Source organism: Neolamprologus multifasciatus, chromosome 7, assembly GCF_963576455.1.
Source record: "Neolamprologus multifasciatus chromosome 7, fNeoMul1.2, whole genome shotgun sequence".
Classification (NCBI taxonomy): Eukaryota; Metazoa; Chordata; class Actinopteri; order Cichliformes; family Cichlidae; genus Neolamprologus; species Neolamprologus multifasciatus.
Genome location: NC_140445.1, coordinates 57,971,263 through 57,991,376, shown reverse-complemented (window position 1 = coordinate 57,991,376; position 20,114 = coordinate 57,971,263). Strand labels below are relative to the sequence as shown.

The following is a 20,114-nucleotide window of genomic DNA, read 5'->3' as shown; positions in this document are numbered from 1 at the left end:
GAGACACTGATTAGTCAGCACTGCATCTTACAGAAAGTCAATAACCCAGAATACAAGTGAAAGAAAAACGAAATAGTTAGAATATTTTTTTATTATCAGTATTCATTTTTTTATTGTTTCCATGAAAACCTTAAAAATATTTGTTCTACTGTTTGCTTTCATTTTATACTAGACTAAGACATGACACCTTTACTGAAGAATGTTAGGAATGCAAAACTTTTCTCAGACTTTCTCTATTATTTTCTTAGTTTGCAATAATCAGAAGAGGGCAAAACCCCAAACAGTACAGAGAAACTACAGTTTCATTGTCTTACTATATCTTCTAAATGGGTCATTATCTTGGAAGGCATTAAGTAAGGCGCAAACTAATTCCACTCTACCTGGGGATTACCAAGTATTGTCACAAACACACACACGCACTGAGTCAAGCAGGCGGAGTCACAACATGTGACAAGGTGCACCTTTTTTATAGAGGCACTCTATACAAAGAAGTCACATTTTCATTGGCCTGTAATGAGAGCAGGTTATGGAGCTGTGCACATGCCGAATGTGACTTTTTACTTCTCAGGATGGAGCTAAATACTTTGCTGAGTGGAGCTCAGGTAGGCACTACATTCTTTGTTTTTAATGGGCTTTAATTAATTTTTATTTTTTTTTATTTTTTTTAGAAAAAAGAACTGTATAATAAAATCTTTTATCCGTGAAATGACTCAGGCATTTCCAAATTTTGCTTTCAGATTGATGTCCTCTCTACGGTGTACATAGTTTTACTCACTCCCAGGTACTCCTATGCACTTCCTCATATTATTATCATCATGAATTATGTAACAATATGTTTTGTAAATATGATCATAGCAAACACAAGAAACTTTATTTTGCATGTTATTACCTTTATGACAGTTTCTAATTTTTTTAAATCAACTGAGACCATCAGGGCACCATGCAGAGATTTCAGGGACTTTCTCTTTGAATTCTCTCAGTTATCTTACATAATCCATCGTCATTGTCTGATATGTTTGAGTTTTAGGTTATTTAGTGTAGATGATACCTGTAATTTAAACACTTCCTTAAAGATCAATGATACTCCTAACCATTTGTTGAAGAGTCTTTGTGTTTCTTTTTGTTTCTTGACAAAAGCAAAGCAAGAATAGGGGAGAGAGGAACTTTTTAATGAATTACATTGTTTGTAATTGTTGTTGTTGACATGGTGCCATATGTCTAAGACATGTGGCAACATGTCTGTTTACCCCCCCCCCCCCCCCCCCCCCCCCCCCCAAAAAAAAAAAAAAAATATTAAAGTCATCATGCTTTGTGATGTTAACCTGGATGTAAGCAAATTTAGTCTATCACTATCACTAAACTGAGATATTGTACTTTAGTCTTTTCTTGCCACTTTCTGTTTCTACTCCACCTCTCAAAAGGCAAATATTGAACTTTTTTATTTATCTGCATTTATCAGCTTTATTGCAGCTTTTTTGCTGCAGAAAATTTAATGGGAATCATTTTGCTGATAATTTGAGTTATCTTTCATATAAAAAAAACAAACAACAACAAAAGATGTTGGCATTACAATTGTGACAGCTGCTGCTTTTCCTTTTCTCAATTTTAACAAGTTTGAATACATTTAAAAATCTAAGCATTACCTATATTTACCCAGAGTAGTTAAGATTAGCTATACTTTAAGTTAATGCAGCAAGAAAATCCTGATCTTGCATGAGTACTAATAATAATTATATGCATTAATGCAACAGTGTCACTTTTCAGGGCTGTTGACTTCTTTTAATACTAATACTAATAGTGAGTACACTGTTACAATACTTCTTAGCTAAGTAACATTTTCATTGTAAGACTTCTGCTTGAATAATAGTGGTATTACCTGAATAAAGGGTATGAAAAGTTAATGTAACCTGAACGGTATTCGGGTGAACTGTGGTTTGGCTCAATGTTAGTTGTTCATTTCTTTTAAACTTTCCTTCAAATAAATACCTGCGGTCATTTAATAGTTTACATATTTCTTATTAACGTCAGTGTGATTGGGAGTTTCTCCGTCCTGGTGGTTTCCATAGCAAGATGGCAGCATCTAAAAGAACAGGTGAGTCTAGGTGTATGCATTACTAATGGATTTAATTTTTAATTAAATTAATTATTACTGTGAATAAGGAACTATGTAGTTTGTCAACACTTCACAACACCTTCATGCGTATTGTTTTGCAGGTACACCTCCTGGTGCAGCTTGCTCTCGCCGACCTCCTAGCTGCTCTGATCTTGATGTCCACGAGTGTCATGAACAAAATACCGTTTGACAACAGTATAGTCATCTGCCAATATGGCCTGCCGCTGTCACTGGTGAGCAATAGTTTATTTCATTGTTTGATCGGGCTTTTACCACCGCAAATAAATCATTAACAAGATTGCGTTTTGGTGGGGGAGTAGTTTAATCTTAAACAGGTTGGCAAAGCTTAGGTGGTTTCCAATTCCTTTTGGTACTTCCAGCTATAACAATCAACATTTACAGAGTAAAGAATCAGATTACTGTCTAATAATATAACGTTTTCTAAAGGCACCGAGGGCATATCACGTAGTTCAAGCAGTAAAGTAAATCAAAAACATGTGTTCCTTATATTGCCTCTATAAAATGACATAGTGAGCAGTTTTGCTGTGTCACATTCCCTGTTATGCAAACATGTCCACATTCGTCCCTCAGACTGAGAGGAGGAGCTCCACATGCTTTTCATAACAGTTGTTCTCAGCATAAAATTCTAAGTGGCAACGTCTATTGTGAACTCGGTTGACTAAAGTCTTTTGAGTTCTCGTTAGAATTTAGATTGATAAGCATTAAGGACAGTAGATATTGATTGAACGTAAAAGCAACAGAAAAAGAAAAGAAAAGAAAAGAATGTATTGTAGGACCAAACTCTCAAATTCCTCTAGCTCAGATTGTGGAATTCTTTCAAAATGCAGATATGGAAAATATTTAACCTTTTTAAGAGTTCAATATAAAAAAAGAAAGAAAAAAATGAACTGAACCGGTTCCTAACTTAAGGTTACCTTATTTTGGGGTTCAGAGTCTTTATGCACTCCAACAAACTTATTAAATTCCAAATTTAGTTTACATGCTATAATATATAGACAGGGGTCCCCAACTCCAGGCCTCCAGGGCCGGTGTCCTGCAGTTTTTAGATGTATCCGTGAGCCAACACAGCTGATTCAAATGGCTAAATTACCTCCTCAACATGTCTTGCAGTTGTCCAGAGCCTGGTAATGAACTAATCATTTGATTCAGGGGTGTAGACCCAGCGTGAGATCTAAAACCTGCAGGACACAGGCCCTCGAGGCCTGGAGTTGGGGACCCCTGCTATAAGATAACAAACATCCACTGCAAATCCTAAAGGAGCATGGTTTTAAATCATTTTTATATGACCCTACATTTCAAAATTCAGCTAATGTAGCATCTCATTTTTATGTCTGCAGGTATGTCGGCAGAGGTTTACTGTACCTTACATTTACATTTAAATAAATAGCTGTATTTATACTTCATATCCTTCTTATACAAAGAAGCATGTTTAAAAAAAGAAAAAAATACCTCATTTCATTTTACAAGCAGCAGATGTAAAATCAAATAATAAAATGTCCTCAGGTTGCTTCATAAAGATCGTCCTCGTAAAGATAAAGGTCTTCTTGCATGTTTGTCGGACACTGGTCCTAAGAATCAGCATAACCAACTGAGAAATCTTCTTCAAGTATAAAGTTGTTGTTCTCTGAGAACCAGAGCTCATCAGTATTCACATAAATTATATTTAACTGACATTTACTCTAAGATAAATATTAATGCTTGATCTAAAATTACTTTATTGGTAAAACTGTCACACTTTGCGTTGTTCTTTGTGTTTTGTTCCAGACGTTTTATTTCATTTCATTCCTGCTGGTGGTCGTTTACGCCTGGAAGTCAAAGAATGCAATCCAAGGTTGGAGAGAAAGACCAGCGGATGATGATCTGGTGAGGCATTCGCTGCATCTGGTGATCATAATTTGTCCAGAAACCAGATTCACTGACATTTGCTTGTTTTGCAGGATACATGTCGAAGACCAGAAATAGTCATACCTGTGTATGCCATTGTGTGGTAGGTTTTAACCACTTTTTTAAAAAAATAAATGAATTAATAAATGCTTTAGTTTTTACCTAACCCACCAGATGGTATCCCATGTGTGCACAATTTAATTCTTCTTCTCTATCTTCTGCCCAATATAACAGGTTGATCCCACTTGCACTTTACTTAGCATATGTGCTCACTCCTTTCATGAAAGCTACTTTGCTGATTCCAGCTACCAGCAGCTTGCCAAATCGGGTCTTCGGTAACGATAGCACGTACTGCACCAGGTGAGCACACAACCCAGAGATTCAGCCTCCTTCAAAATCGTTCAAAGACGTCACAGCAGTGAAATGGGTCTGTTCCCCCGTGTTTCTGACCTTTTTTGATTTTCTCTTTTTCACAGTTGTATTTTGTTCTTGCACGTCTGGAGGGAGTCCTGCTCAGATGTTGTGAGTGTACAGCTGTCTTATGAAACCCTTTAACACACTTTCTTTTATCGAGGCCCATGTTGTAGTGCGTATAGTCTCTGTCTAACAGAATAATAATGCTCTTTAGCATTGTTACATTTTGTATAAGCATATTTTTGATACATAATTCTCTTTTGCCCACAGGAGATAATCCATGACGTTTTCATCAGAGCTTTTCTTTTCATTGTGGTGATACCGGTGCTGGTGTCTTGCTCTGTGAGTTACTAACAATCACATTGCTGTAACATAACAAGCAAGTTTAAATACCAGTGTAATCTGATGGAACAAATGTTTTTTTTCCTGTTGTGGTTCAGATTATTTACTATAAGGTTGGTAAGTGGTATGAAAGACGAGATCCGGAGGGGCTTTTTCCAGTGGAGGGAGATGGACGTTCAAGAAGAAGAATGAAAAGAGCAATTTCTACCTCAAGGAATATGGTGACAGTGATCCTAATCTGCTGGGCACCAGGTACACAAACGCATGCACAAAGCTACTGTAAATATCAACTTTAAGACAAAATTAAATTGATGTTTCTTCTTCTTGTAGCGCTTTTCCTCATCCTGCTATCTACCGTGTTGATGAGAACAAACGTTGAACAATACAGTTTATTTGGTGTTTATATGCTACAGGTATGTTTTAGTTACAGCTTTTCAATGAGTAGGTTAAAATGTCCTCAGATGGCAGATTTGCAGGCTAAAATATTGCTTTTGTTTACTGCAGGCTGCCAGCGTGTCTCTACAAGGTTTCCTGAACAGCATGGTGTACGCCTGGAGAAGACCCAACTTCACAGAGGCTGTTCTTGGAGAGAGCACACCCTTGGTGGCCTATAATCACATGCCCTTTTTTGATGAGTCATTGAGGACCTCGTTTTAATGCTTTGGACTATAAACACATGGATGGACCATGTTGTGCTGCAATACATCATTCTGGCCTTAGGAGCCCGGTCTGCCTGCACACTTTGGACTGAAAGGAGTTTTTTTGTGGACTGAAGATGAAAAAACAGTGAACAAAGTGATGAAGGAAACTCAAAGACTTTAAACAAGCTGTTGCTATATTTTCATTTTCAGCTGCTGATGCTGACGTGTACTAAGTCATAGTGCAGCAGCACGTTTTCTTATCAATGAGGCCAAAAAACTGCTTGTATAGTTTTATTAAAGATTTATAAAGATGTTATTTTACAATTACAGACCTATTTGTGTTTAATTTCTATGTTATTATGTTTTACCACATTTATTTATTTTGATCAATGAAGTGCTTTTTATTCTTGACTCCTCAGCATCGTCTGTAGTACAAGGCAAAAACTGTGCTAAACATTAGACGTCATTCTTTCCAATCATAGTTACAGTAAACATTTTTTATAAACATTTCCCAAGCCTTCTTGTCTGTCTCTGGAAACTCTGAATGGTGGAAAAACTGCATGCCAACCTGCTGCTCTAATGTAAGTTATCACCTGACCTACTGTACTGCAATCTAAAAGTAAACTTGACGTTCAGTTTCTGGTCAAGCATTGTTGTTTTTTTCCCATCCCAGACACTCACCTGCAGGTGATAGATGGATGTCACGAAGCATAAGCAAAAGTGTTTGTAGAATATTACAGTTTTAATTTGAAAGGAATCAGCATAACCCACTGTGACAAAGTAAAAATGTTTTTATAAATGAATTAAAAGTAGTAAAAAAAAACAACAACAAACAAATGATTATGGCTTTCAAACTATTTGTGGTGACTATAAGCACACAGGGCTTGTAACAATCTAAAAAAAAATCAAACAAAAAAACCCAACTTAAACTTCTTTAGCTCCTTAGTGCAGATGTTTTCCCAGCGTCGATCAAACTGAGAAAAGAATGAGACACACCTTTGAAGACAGGCTTAACTATTGTCACACAGAGAGTTATTATATAGCAATAATCCTGCATCTCCTGTACCTTTTGACCTATTTCTCTGGAGTCATTTATTACCTGAGGTGTTCCAGATATCGTGCCTATTCATGGATATTGAGATAAAAAAAAAGAAAAAAAAGACTGTGTACCGGAGCTGATAATGCATATTCCCTACAAACAAGGTCAACTTATGGAAGCATATAAAACAGAGTACATTGTCATGACTGACCCATTTACGTTATCTATCACTTGTTTGATCATAGCTTTTATTGTGTACAAAGTAGCCAGTGCATAGAAACTTAACTGGAAGTCTTTAATCGTGAGTTTATAAGTCTATACTTAGAGGTCAAATGAGAATTGTATAACACTGTGTTACCAGCACACACACTAGCACTGAGAATGCACTGTCAGGCTTTTGTCTATGTCTATGCAGACAAACTATGTTGCCCCATTAATTATTGGTCCAGTGAATTTTTTTGAGGATGACAAATGAACTGCAGAGGTATGCTGACTACACCGCAAGGCTTTCCAAATGAGGTTTGTGCCAGCTACAAGGTTATGTAAGAGGTTCTGTGGGAATTTCAGAGACACTGTGTTTAAGATCACAACACATGAAAACATTGGAATACAGCATTTTAGATCCACTGTGAAACCAGGCGAACCATGTCCAACTTTCTCCATTCAAACACTTTCTTTGAGGTCAGTACTCACATGGTTTTATTTCTTATTAAATGGTTTAATTCCTAAATACCCTCCTTGCTAATTAACAGGACTATGTTGGCTTCTCCCCCGCTGTGTTAAGATCTGATAACCCATCTGTTTTTAAAAGATTGTACAAAGAAACCTTGTTTTCTGGTTTTCATAAGGTCAGGTGTGTCACTGAAGAGTGACATAATTGTAAAATTTCCAACCTGTGTACCTGTGCAACATGCCCAAAAGGGGATTGCAGAACAACCAGACTTTCCTTCAGTAAAACTAAAAACCGACTTTAACTCAGAGCTGACTTTTCCTAAGTCAGAGGTGCGGAAAATTACCTTTTCGTTTTTAACCAATGTAGTTTTTTTCACTAATACTCAAAATGTAATCACACTTCTTCTACACACTGACTCAAAACATACTTCCACAACATCTATTCGAGTTACAGTTAAATGTATTCAACAAAATACATCAAGACAAGAACTCTATACAGCATTTTCTTTTAGTTTCACTTTTACACCGGTGTCAGAGACTTGATAACAGCTCTCTGTTTGCTGTTTCAGTGTATAAGCAGATTTGACAGTGCCTGAGGATCTTCTTGTTGCTCCTTAACAGAGCCTATGTTTTCCAGCCTTACTGAGAAGAAGGAAAGTGTACTTGCACAAGCCATTGGTTTTCTTTCTTTTTCCTTTTTCCTGTAAATTTGAAAAGCTCCTCCCTAAAATCGAGGCAGTGTTTACCTACCCTAACGCAGAGCTTGTGTTTTCTCCTCAAAAGTCCATGGACAGGGATCTTTGCTGGGCCATTTCATAGCCTCTTCGGCTTCCGCCTCTCCGCACATACACATCATACCTTCCATCCTCCTCCTCTTCTTCCTCTTCCATTACTCTGTCCTGCCGCCCCAGAGCTCTCTCTCCCATACCATGATGGCCCTGTATTTGGCCTGATTTCATACTGGGCCAGCTCTTCTTCCTCAGACTGCTGTTGAAATCTCTTAGGGGAGGCAAGGAGTTTTGGAAGTCTACTCTGAAAGGTGGAAGCTCCATGGATCCCCTTCCCAGGCCTTGCGCCCCTAGGCTGCCTTTAATGGAGTTGATAGAGGCCAGAGAACCACAATGGTGTTCGTGTATGCAGCGCGATCCTGACGAGGACCTCCTGAGCGCTTGTAGGGACTGGAGCTCCTCTGACAACTCCCCAAGGTCTCTTGAAGAAATCTCCTGTGAAGGACAACGTTAATAAATTAGTAGTTTTAAAACGATATAAACATGTACCAATAATATAATGTGTAAAAGCAATAAAACTGACCTTGTCTCTGAGATTAAAGAGTTCATAGTGAGGAGGGTCAAACACCTCCTGAAAGTCAGCACGAGGAAACAAGTTGTTCTTACGAACCAACACCTTTAAAATATGACAGGGAATCACTATTTTATTTGTAGTTTCTATGAGAAAAATTTAGTGGGATGGTGTTAGAAGAATTCGACAACAAATTTTCTTAAATACCTTCTTACGTGGCTGCTTGACTTGCACCAGAATGGAGACAATTAGGAGTAACAGCACCACCCCCGTAGACACACAGATTATTGTCCCGTGAGTCTTTGTGATCTGGTGAAAAAGACCTTTGTTCTTTTTCTCTGGAGGATTGAAATGACGACATAAAGAGTTAAAAATACCAGAGGCTTTCAAAGGCACCGAGAGTACATCAGTCATTTACTTGTTCCCTCCCGTGTCAACACAATTCGTATCTCTGGATGCCAGGAACAATTCAAAGCAGTTACTAAAAGCTAAGGCACTGATAAATACCCATCCCAGCACTAGAAATGCTTAAGATCCACTTATTAGCCAAAAAGCCTTGAAGGCCTTTCAGTTGGAAACGCGTCAAAACTATGAGGTTATGCTTTTCCTGCCAAGTGGAAACACATCGATATTAACTGTTCTGTAGTTGCTGCAGCCGGTGTGTGTGTTTCATAATGATCCTCAAGGAGACTCAATGTGACACAACAAAGGCAGACATGACATCCATCATTTCACAAAGCATGACAGAATTACACAGCATAACACATCACAGCAGACCAAAGAGAGCATTTCTGCCAAAGGGCTTCAGCAGAATCGAGGTACCTTTGCAGTTGCTTTCGTCCCAAGGAAAGACACAGTTTTGTATGCCGTTGCACACCAGAGAAGTGTTGATGCACATGTTAGTGTGGCAAAAGAACGCACTGCTCTTACAGGGTGCTAAAACACAAACACAAGTGTATATGAAGTATGTGTACAACCTGACAAAGCATCGAAAGCTACAAGCAGAAAGAATGTGGCATGTCCTTATCAGAGATCCAACTATAAAATGCTTATCAGAACTATTATTATTTCCTATTGCTAAAACTTACTATATAAGGTGCAGTGATTAAAAGAAACCACCAAAATATGCATCGTATCTTTAATACATGTACTTTCCCATCGCAGCTGAAAAAGCCAAATGATGGGCATGGGGGGAAAGAATAATCTGAAGGAGTCACTCACGGTCAGCAAAAGATGTGAACAGCATCCGGAAGCGGCTGAGACGGCTTGTCTCATCAGCCCACATCCTCACTACTCCCACACCAGTGTCCAGCATAATGTCATTAGCTACTGTACTACAAAACTTGGCCTGCAAGAAACCACACACCACTTTCTTTTATGGATGTTGATGTGCGGACTCAATGAGGCCATGGTCTGTAGAACAGTTGCTACATACTTGTGATTTAAATATGGCATTAAAAAGGAGCATGTATGGCAAAGAAAGAAAGATAAATCCTGTAGCAGAAGAAGAACCTCAGACCTGAAAGCATAGTGCAATGTAATGCGCAACAAACTTAGTGCGTCAGGCAGAGACAGAGTAATATTTATGATGTTATGCAAAGAATTACCTTTAGATCCTCAATGGCACTACTGCCATCATAAACAGCCACAAAGTTCTTCTTACATTCATTGGAGTTTTCCATCTGGTATTCCAAAAATCGCAGGTAAATCTGGAATGAGTAATGGAGAGGGAAACAGTGTACACTTTTCATTTTTCACACACAACCTGATTCCAAAAAAGTCGGGATGTTGTATAAAAAATGAATCCAATGATTTGTAAATCCCATAAACATGAAAAACAGGTCAACTGTTTAAACTGGGAACAATATTCCTGCCATTTCCATAGAGGTTAGGGTCTACCACACCAGGCAAGACCCCAGCTGCATGCTGGAGCTAGCAGGCAAGGACATACATGGAACGCTATCACCAAGTGGCTGTTGTAGTCTACAGGGCCTGGAAGTGGCCTGGAAGTCCTGAGGTCAAAATGAGATACGCCCCCTAGGGAGGTTGAGGATGACCGAGCTAAGACCCTGTGGGACTTCCAGATACAGGCAGACAAACTGGTGATGGCTAACCAACCAGACATAGTAGTGACAGCTGTAGTGATAGATGTAGCTCTATCGAGTGATAACAACATCAGGAAAAAGGTACGCGAGAAGCTCGAGAAGTAGCACGGGCTGAGAGAGGAGCTCAAGAAGACGTGAAGGGTGAAGGCAACAGTGGTACCCCCATACGGGACGAGTGCCTCCAGCAGATCTCAGGAACAACATCTGAGATGTCTGTCCAAAAGATCGCCGTCCTAGGAAGGGCAGGATCAGCTGCTGGACTTTTAGGAGAGGAATGTTGTTCTGTTCATGCCTGATGTAGGATTCTAGCTGCTCAGCAGTCCTGGGCATTCTTCGTTGTAGTTTTTGCTTAATGATTCAAATGTTTTGATTTAATGAAAAGTCTCTGCTGCAGACAGGCTGGTTTGACATCTGAGAAATTCTGCTACAAAGCTATGATGTTGACATATGCGTGCAGTACATTTAGTTTTGTCTTGCTGAAATATAGAAGGCCTTATCTGAAAAAGATATCATCTACACGGTACCTTTACAGCCACTTCCATAGGTACTATTTCACTTCCATACCATCAAAGATTCATGCTTTTTAAGTCTGCACTCATAACAAGACAGATGGTCCCTCTCCTCCTTAGTCCAGAGAAAGCAGCGCCCAAGTTTGATTTTGGAGCTCATGCAGTTATTTACATGGCGGACTCACACCTGTTTTTAATGCAGTGCCATCTGAGAGCCTGAAGATTATGGGCATCTGTCATGTTCCAGAGTTCAAGCCTTATTAACTGAATACTATTATTTTATGGTTCTTAGGTGACTGTTAAACTTGATCTTTATGTATCTTGGGCCTTTCAGTTTATTTTCTGGTCTGGGTCGATTTAGCATAGTTGTTTCATGTTTATTTTCCTGGCTTTACCTTCATGTCTTTGTCAAATATGTGTGCTAAGGTCTTATCTCTGTGGTAGGTATGTGACTTCCTTTTTTTATGTTTTATATCTATTTTCACTTCTGTTGTCTCTAATTTGTCTTTAGCTGTTCCTCATTTCCTACCTCTTCCCAATCCCCTTGATTAGCCCTTGGTGTGTCAGCTTGTATAGACAGGCTGAGTGACTCCCTTTGTCTCTGTCTGTATATTAATGTTTCTCTCCCTGTGTGTTCCCAACTTTCAGTTGCCTTCTTAATGGACTTTAGCATTTTTGGTTCTTGCTACAACTTCCAAAGATCGAGGTCTGCCTGTCTTTGGAGTCTGCATTTGGATCCTCAATCTGCTAAACTATGACAGCATCCAATTCTGGCTTTCAGCTTTGTCCCTTGCACAGAGATTTCTCCAAATTCTCTGAATCTTTTAAAAATGCACTGTAGATGATGAAATATTTAAACTCTTTACCATTTAACATGTTCTCTTGTAAATAAAATACATCATGAGATTTGCAAAGCATTGCATTCTCTTCCTATTTACATTTCACAGCTTTTTACAAAATGGGTTTGTAATTCAGCTAGTTTCTGTTTGCCAACAGAAGACAGTTGAATCATCACTGATATAAATCATTTTGACTCAGCTTTACTGCAGATGTACTTAAGCTGACTGTCAGATTATCAATGCACATGTTTATTATTTATATGCATAAGCTGCGGATTAGTAGTTGCTTGATATTAAAAAAAAGATGCTTGGGATGCTTTGTTTTTCCAAATAATGTAAAGAATATAGAAAAATACATCACAGCAGATATGGAGAGGGTGAAGGGTGAAAGCAGAAAGCAAAATAAGCTGCAGGCTGCAGACTCATCTTTCATTCCACTGTACTGTTTGTCATTTTGTTCCCAATGAATTATATCCCCTCTCCTTAAATTCATTTTGTTGAGAAGAAATGTTTCTCCTTTCCTTTATTTTCCTTTCCTTTCTGCTTTTCCTTTTTTACAGACTTTCAGCTATCACTCAATTGAAAACGCAGAAATGGAGAACTGGATGTATAAATGCAAATTTAACAATGTCATTTTAATATCTTACCCTGTTCTTTGTTGGGGCACGTATAGTCCAGATGCAGTCCACTGCCTGGTCTGGCTTCACTTTGGACTCTTCGTCCACCTGACTTGAACGGATTACACCGTCAGCTCCAGACAGCTCAAACTGACAGTCTGACCCAGAGACAACGACAGTTGGCAAGAAACAAAGTGGAAGCAAAAAGGAGGACATGTGATCAGATGAAAAGTAACAACTTTATTTCACATGGCAGTCTAAAGATGTACACCTGAAGCTGCATGGGTTTTCTTAAACATGCCGTTGCACTACCTGGGATGGGGTTTAAAAGTCCTCCCACATGCAGATGAAATTCAGGATCTTCGGGGTGAGAAATAAGAAGAGCACAGAAATTGTTTTTTGAGCAGTGTGAAAATGGTACATCCACCACTCTGCATTTTAGTCACCTGCAGCAAAGCTGTACTGGACCTGGAAGCCAGTCCCCTCCAGCTCTTCATCACTGAAGAAGCGGATCCACATGAAGCGTCCGCTGGACAGGATGAGTCCAGGACTGGCTGAGCCGCAGAAGCGATTGATGAGCGGGGAGAAACTAAAGGGACCGTCCCGCACTTCGATGTGGTCGAAGCGACATTCGAACGACGCCTCGATGTGGAAGACTTCGTCAAACATCAGCTCTATTCTCTGGCGAGGCAGGGCTGGGGAACAATTGGCACTTTTTTACTGTCAGAGCCGATTCAGGAATACAAAACGCTATAAAAACGGCAACAAGAAAGACACGTTTGCTCCTTTCAGATACAACCCTGTCTTGTATGTTCTTTTATATCATTACTGGTTGAGAAGTTAATGAACGATACATTAAAATAACACAGTTGTGTCTTTAATGACAAAAGAGGAAAATAAGGCATTGCACATAATAGGTTTTATATGTGTCGATGGCATCGGATTTCTGCAGAGCCAATCCGAGCCAATAAAAGAATACATCCCAATATCTGAACTGTTTTTCAGCTTGGGCTGTGTGCTTCTCATCAGTTACCTTCCAGCACATAGAGGCACTCCTTGTTTGGAGGGTACGTATTTGGGTAGTTTGGGGAATTGAAAGTGCCGCCATCAGTGGTTCGTACCCAGTTTCCACAGTGACGCTGTGGTCGTAGAGAAGGTTTAACTGCTTTCGACCCTGCACCTGAATCTGCACATTATGAAAACCAAGCAACACAAGGCATTCAAACCTACAAAAAATTACATCTAAAATGCAGTTATGGACACATTTGTGTAATAAATAAATAAATAAATACATCTCAAATTAAAGAAGAATATGGAAATGTATAAAGGAGTCCGTTTGACAAAGGAGCAGAGTAAAGATTGCAATCTTACCTTTAATCTTTTGCACCAGTGCAAATCCCCCCTCAATGAATAGGAGAAATATCCAGACTGTACAGAAGTCAACAGTGTGTGAAATCATAGTAAGGAGAGGTACAATCAAGGAATAAAGGAAATGAGAGCTTAGCAGGATTTGTTTGTCTGTGCTTTATGTTTCAGTACACTCAGCAGAATCCTTGAATGTATATTAAAGGCAAGGGCGTGGGGTTCAAAGCTTGGGAGTGAGAGAACAAGCTACTTCTACCATCTGCTTCCTTAACTCCTACTCTTATCTTTGCATCCTCTTTTTTTTCGTTAAGATTTATGCTGGGTGAGAGGCGGGGCTGCTGTCTGCCAATAAGCTGTTCAAGGACATCTAATGGTAAATATGCATTAAAAAATAAAAAAAAAGTTGCTTGAAATCATATCTTGCACCACATTTGTACCTATTACATAAAATGTGACCCAAATAAATCATCTTGCCCAGGGGCACCAGTCTGCTTAGAACTTGCTTTGAGTTTTCACCAAAGTGGCATGTTGGCATGTTGCTGCACATCCAGGGACAAGAAGCAAAACAAAAACGACAGTTATGATATAGGCTGTGGACGTTCGTGCTGCATGTTCTGCCTGTCACAGCTTGTGACCTGGGAAACAGGCAGATTTATAACTTCGGACTTTTCAATTCATTATAGTTGTACAATAAGGTAAATAAGATGTGTGGCTCACTGCCATGCTGCATGTTAAATTTACTTGCAGCCCTTCCTCTGAGAACATATTAAGTGGGTGCAGAGGAGGAACAGAGGTAGCAACAGCAGCCCAAATCTTCCACTCGCCCAGGCACTGAGCCACCAGACGCTGGCGCAAAAGGGCAAAAACGGATTTCCTACTTTGATTTTTTTTTTTTTAAAGAAAAATCCGTGTTGCTTTTTTTTCTTACTTTTTTAGAGTAACTGCACCGAGCAAGTGTGGGGAGCTGTTACTTCAGCACCACGAATCGATGCACAAGAGAAACTTTCAAACAAAGAAAAAAAAAACCCGATTTCTTTGCACAAAGTAACTACACAAACATGTCAGAAAACAGCCAAACCCCCCCCCCCCCCCCCCCCCGCCTAAAAACCAGACTTGAGACGCCCGCGTTTCTAACAACTCTCTGTTTTCCCCTCAGACGTTTAAGTAAAGAAATACGCGGTCTGCTCTAAAGTGCGAAAATATGGATGATTTCTCTTACCTGCGTACATCCTCGCCGCTGAGCTCCTTTTATGAGTTTTTCTGTTTTCAAACTTGTCCCTCACATCCCCTGTTTATGTCAGTAGTACGGATTACCGCACGTTAAAACTACCGATTTAGAAAATCCGAACTTTCACCTTTCCATCCTTGTCGTGTTGGTCAATCTGAGAGCGGCTCAGGTGCGAAAAAGAGCAGATGAACTTCTGATTCGTCATCAGAATCAGAAGTTTGCACAGTTTTCCTGCCCAGCTCGGTGTATGAGACTCAGCCTCAAACAAACGGATGATCAGCCTGCAGCTGCTCGCGGTTTAAAGATTGAGCTCAGTTGGCGCTAGACTGTAGGGGAAAGCTGATTGCGCATGTGCCTCATCAGTTATGAGTATTGGTGATATGATAAACCTCCAGTCGCCCGTTTGGCATGGGGATGAATTAAATTGGGATTTCCCATTTTTCAAATTTTAATTAGCTGATACTGGCTGCCGCACTCACTCTCCCAGACACACACACACACACACACACACACACACACACACACACACACACACACGGGGGGGGGGGGCCGTGCCAAAAAGCCCACTGAGCATAAGTCTGTCGGTGCATTGCTATGAATTCCTATTCAGAGCAGAGAACATGGACACATTGGCTCTAGCCTTCTCATTTTTCACCAAGGACATTCATCACCTAAAGCTCCAAAAAGCTGGCTATAGAGCCAGAGAGAGATGGAAATGGAAGCCAAGTGTAGGTGGGATAGAGATTTTCCTTTGATGTGTTAGCTTTTAAGACAAAAAACGACTCACCACATCCACTGGAGGATTTGTACTGTATCTTATAGGTGAATGTACTTGCTTTAAATCAGAAGCTTGTCACAAGAAGTCGGACATTTGCCAGTTCTCCCTTCAGTTGATCAGTTGTATCAAAACCTTCCTATTCAACTTGTTTTTCACATTCAATGCATGTTTACAACCAATCAAAGAAGCAGACAAATCTGAATATATTAAGTTGTTATACCATTTATGAATACTTTTGATCTGATAGTGGAGGATATTCCTCAGACTTTCCTTTAGAAGCTACAGGGAAATTTCTTTAAGTAAAAAGATAAGTACTATCAAGAGTTTAAAGTACTTCTACTTGTTACAAGTAATAACATATAAGAGTATACGTTTTTAATATGTATTTAATCGCTGGATTGATATTGCTTATTTAATAACATTCAAGCTGAATTAATGTAAGTTTCGCTTTTTTAATCAACGTGGGAAAACTATTATCGTAAAAAGTCAATAGTCCAAAAAAGCCTCAGTTTACTATATAACTACAAGTGCTATACAAACCCAATCACAAAAAAAGGTGAGACGGTGTATAAAATATGAATAAAAAAAGAACTCAGTGATCCGCAAATCTTATTAGCCTGTATCTTATTCACAGTAGGCCATAGAAAACCTATCAAATCTTTAAAATGAGAAAAAGCAAGTGAAGTTTATTTGTAAAGCGCCTTTTGCAGACACAAGACAAGTCACAAAGCACAATCAAAATAATAAGATTAATCAAAATCAGTTACGAACAATAAAAATCTCAACAGAAAGCTGTTAATTAATAACTGCTTTTTAACAGCAGGAGACTATTCCAAAGTCTAGGTAGTAGAGATTAGGAAGCTAATCTACAACAGATTAAAAAAACGCCGATACGCTTCAAAAAACACACTTCAAACCACAGAGCAACAGAAACCAAAGACAATCCTTATTTATTAGGTGGGTAAGAAAGTCCGCAGGAGATAAAAGCTCGCTCACACAGCATGTGGACTTTCACAAAGCTGCATCCTCTGGGCTTGTGTTTGAAAACAACACTTTCCCCTGTGACCGATTATAAAGGGAAGGTGTTGTCTCTGAGTTGCGTGAATCATTTATTATCGGCGTGTGTTCGGTTGGGAAAGAGAGCTTAAACTCCACCTCACCCTGAGCCATGTGAAGTCTGAACTCAAAGTGTCCACGCAAACCTGCTGTTACACACACAGTCAGTCCTCTGGTCTTCTGCCTGCTGCTCGTTCACTAAGACACATGCAAACAAGTACACATACAGGTACACTTTCACCACACATCAAGGGTATTCAAATCCACATCCGTTACCATAGCAACCAGACTTTAGTCTTGGCTGCTTCTTCTGAGGTAATCAGAGACCTAGAAAGCAGAGGTTTGAGGGGGTTTGACAGAGACGGGGATCAAAGTGGAACAAAAGGTGTGCTGCTGCTCCAAGAGGCGAAAAGTACTGTTGATTTTTATTCCCCTGCTTTGAACTTTCTGAATAGAAAAGTAGAACAAAACACAAGTTGGCATGTTTTTCTTATTTTGTATTTCTTATTTTTAAAACATTAAGAAGGAAGGAAGGAAGGAAGGAAGGAAGGAAGGAAGGAAGGAAGGAAGGAAGGAAGGAAGGAAGGAAGGAAGCAGGGATCTGTTCTTTAGTACACTGCTGAAAAAATAAAGGAATACTTTAAAAACATCACATTTCCGTAGGAAAAATCACATATATACTGATATGGAATGTGTTCGGAATTAAAGGACGCCACAGAAACGGATGAAAATGAAAACGATCAACCTACAGATGTATGATTTCAAAAACACCCTGAATGTGAAGTGAAAAAATGATGCACCAGGCTAGTCCATTTCACAGCAAATAAAAATGTTACTCAGTAGTTGGTATGGCCCCCATGTGCTTGTATGCATGCCTGATAATGTCAGTGCTCCTAATGAGACAACAGATGGTGTCTTGGGGGAACACCTCCCAGATGTGGACCGGGGCGTCGCTGAGCTCCTGGACAGTTTGAAATGCAACCTGGTAGTGTCGGATGTAGCGAAACATAATGTCCCAGAGATGTTCTGTTGGATTTAGGTCAGGCAAACGAGGTGAATGGTATGGTATAGATTCCTTTAGCTGCACAATGTTCTCAACAGCTTTTTCAGACCATTTCACAGCTGTCACATGTGTTCAGGGTGAACCTGTTCTCATCTGTGAAAAGCACACGGCAGCAGTTATGTACCTGCCAATTCTGGCAAATATGACAAATACCAATGGGGGTCCTGACGCCCCCAACTAGAGGATATTGGGCCCACAGGCCTTCAACCTTAATGAAGTCTGCTTCTGATTGCTTAGTCAGAAACATTCACTCCAGTGGCCTGCTGGAGGTTTTTTTTGTAGGGCTCAGGCAGAAAGACAATGTGCTAGAAGACCATGGTACATATTGATCCTAGTGGAGTTGGTCTGCCTGTGCAATGTCTGAATATCTATATTCCATGTGGATTAAACAGCATGACAACAGTCATAGCACCCTCTGAACAGCTGTAGAGTAACATTAGATAAAGTCCAGCTGGAATGTTGACATTTTTTGTAACACCGCGGTGTTTTGGCAATTAGATGCAAAACTGCAAACACTGAAAAAGACACACAAACGAGGATAATGAATTCTAAATTGTTCATTTGCAGGGCCGCGAGTTTTAATTAGCATTTTGACTAGAGTCTCAACGAGGCAAGTGATTGCTCTTATGCGCATGTGATTACAGAGGAAATTAGCATCTTCAATTTGCAGAGTACACGGATGAGTGAGTCAGGTGAGTTGGTGAAATCAACTTTAGCTCATTTTAGCCTTTCTTTTCTCATTAGGAAAACGCACAAGCCCATGCACAATTTTGCAGTTTTATTAATCCGAATGAGCTGTCATGAACAGGTTCAACTTTAAGGTCATGTATCACACACAAGGACGTTTCATGGAGTTCAACAGTAACATGTTATGACACGGTAAAGCAGTTCCAGTGGATCTTTAACCCTTTCCAAGCACAATACTGCCACAGAAACACGCTGCCTGGACTTTGAATCTATGCCACTGTTTCCTTGAGCTGCATGTCTGCGTGTCACGATGATAAACAACAGATTGATGAATTTCGGATGAAAGGAAAAAAAAGGCAGTTTTATCAGCTTCCAAGGGAAAGTTATTAAGATCCCACCACAAGCCTGTGATTGGCAGGAAATCCCAATGGATTTGGCCTATTACTGCCGATGAAGCAGCACAGTAGCCTTCAAGTCTCAAGTTTAACAACAGATTACTGCATCCCAGCAACTCCTTATTTATCATCATAAAGTAGGGGGGGGGGTTGGCTCTGGAGATTTTACGGCCTTTGGGCACTGGATGTTACAGCCGTAGATTATGTCACAACCAATCACCCTCACGCACTGTCTGCGGCATTAAATCCTACACTCAGCCTAGGAGACCAACTTGGGTCTTCTAGTGTGGGCCATAAAAATCTTTAATCAGCAGACCTGTGGCATAATTGACCTTTTCCTTTTCTTTGTTCTTGGTTTTTTTTTTAAAGCTGTTGGTGCAAAACCTGATCGTCAAGGAAATGTAAACTGATGTTTAATCATCCCCATAGATGAAGCCTTACATAAGAACCAGCTTAAGGTTCAAAGTCACGTTGACCCAGGAGACCCAGCCATTGACTGTGAACACACATGTCCCATTCCTAGAGAGATTTAGACATATGTGATATCAGGAAGCACGAAGCGCTGACACTAAACAATATACTGATCTCGGGCCCGCATGACAACAGATTAGAGAAAGAAAGAAGGGCAAGAAAAATGACCCTATTAGAAAGAATGTCGGAAAGAGAACTATAGATTAAGCTTTTAGAAGATCACAGGGCAAAATTCTTATGAAATCAGTTTTGGTTCTAAGTATACCAAAAAAAACAGCTTTTTCTCTTTAATCTCAGTCTTGTGTTTTTAAGTTGTCAGCACTCTTCCTTCATTTCTGTTTATGAAGCAAAGCAAAATGTTAAAAGGAATTACAAATTAACATGGGAAACCACATCGTAGCCACGTCATGATGAATTCCAATCAAACATACAGACAAACACAAATAATAAAAAGAGTGAAAGGCTGCATTCACACATCCTACGTGTAAACACATCCAGAACTTGGAAAATGGGAATGACTGGCTCCATTATGTTTTGTGGCAACATCCAAACGCAACCTGAAAGATAAAAAAAAAA

The 20,114-nt window shown here is 39.6% G+C and overlaps 2 protein-coding genes across 4 annotated transcripts; one reads left to right on the top strand and one right to left on the bottom strand.

The window, feature by feature from the left end:
- Positions 1-121: 121 nt before the first annotated feature.
- LOC146515637 (uncharacterized) lies at positions 122-6,377 on the top strand. 2 transcript variants are annotated; one of them, XM_085168514.1, is made up of 12 exons: positions 122-602; positions 738-781; positions 2,029-2,092; positions 2,215-2,346; positions 3,899-3,997; positions 4,072-4,121; positions 4,253-4,378; positions 4,495-4,540; positions 4,703-4,774; positions 4,873-5,026; positions 5,105-5,187; positions 5,279-6,377. In XM_085168514.1, the coding sequence occupies exons 1-12, from the start codon at positions 570-572 to the stop codon at positions 5,429-5,431; spliced, it is 1,056 nt and encodes a 351-aa protein (XP_085024640.1). In that variant the 5' UTR covers positions 122-569; the 3' UTR covers positions 5,432-6,377. The 2 variants fall into 2 exon arrangements, with proteins under 2 accessions (XP_085024640.1, XP_085024639.1); XM_085168513.1 differs by having other exon boundaries at positions 5,105-6,377.
- neto2b (neuropilin (NRP) and tolloid (TLL)-like 2b) lies at positions 6,098-15,571 on the bottom strand. 2 transcript variants are annotated; one of them, XM_085168512.1, is made up of 12 exons: positions 15,080-15,571; positions 13,867-13,923; positions 13,529-13,681; positions 12,942-13,190; positions 12,808-12,855; positions 12,526-12,653; positions 10,033-10,134; positions 9,647-9,773; positions 9,248-9,361; positions 8,633-8,763; positions 8,438-8,530; positions 6,098-8,349 (listed from the first exon to the last, which is right to left on the bottom strand). In XM_085168512.1, exons 1-12 carry the CDS (start codon positions 15,087-15,089, stop codon positions 7,903-7,905), a joined length of 1,659 nt encoding a protein of 552 aa, XP_085024638.1. In that variant the 5' UTR covers positions 15,090-15,571; the 3' UTR covers positions 6,098-7,902. The 2 variants fall into 2 exon arrangements, with proteins under 2 accessions (XP_085024638.1, XP_085024637.1); XM_085168511.1 differs by having other exon boundaries at positions 13,867-15,571.
- Positions 15,572-20,114: the final 4,543 nt, after the last annotated feature.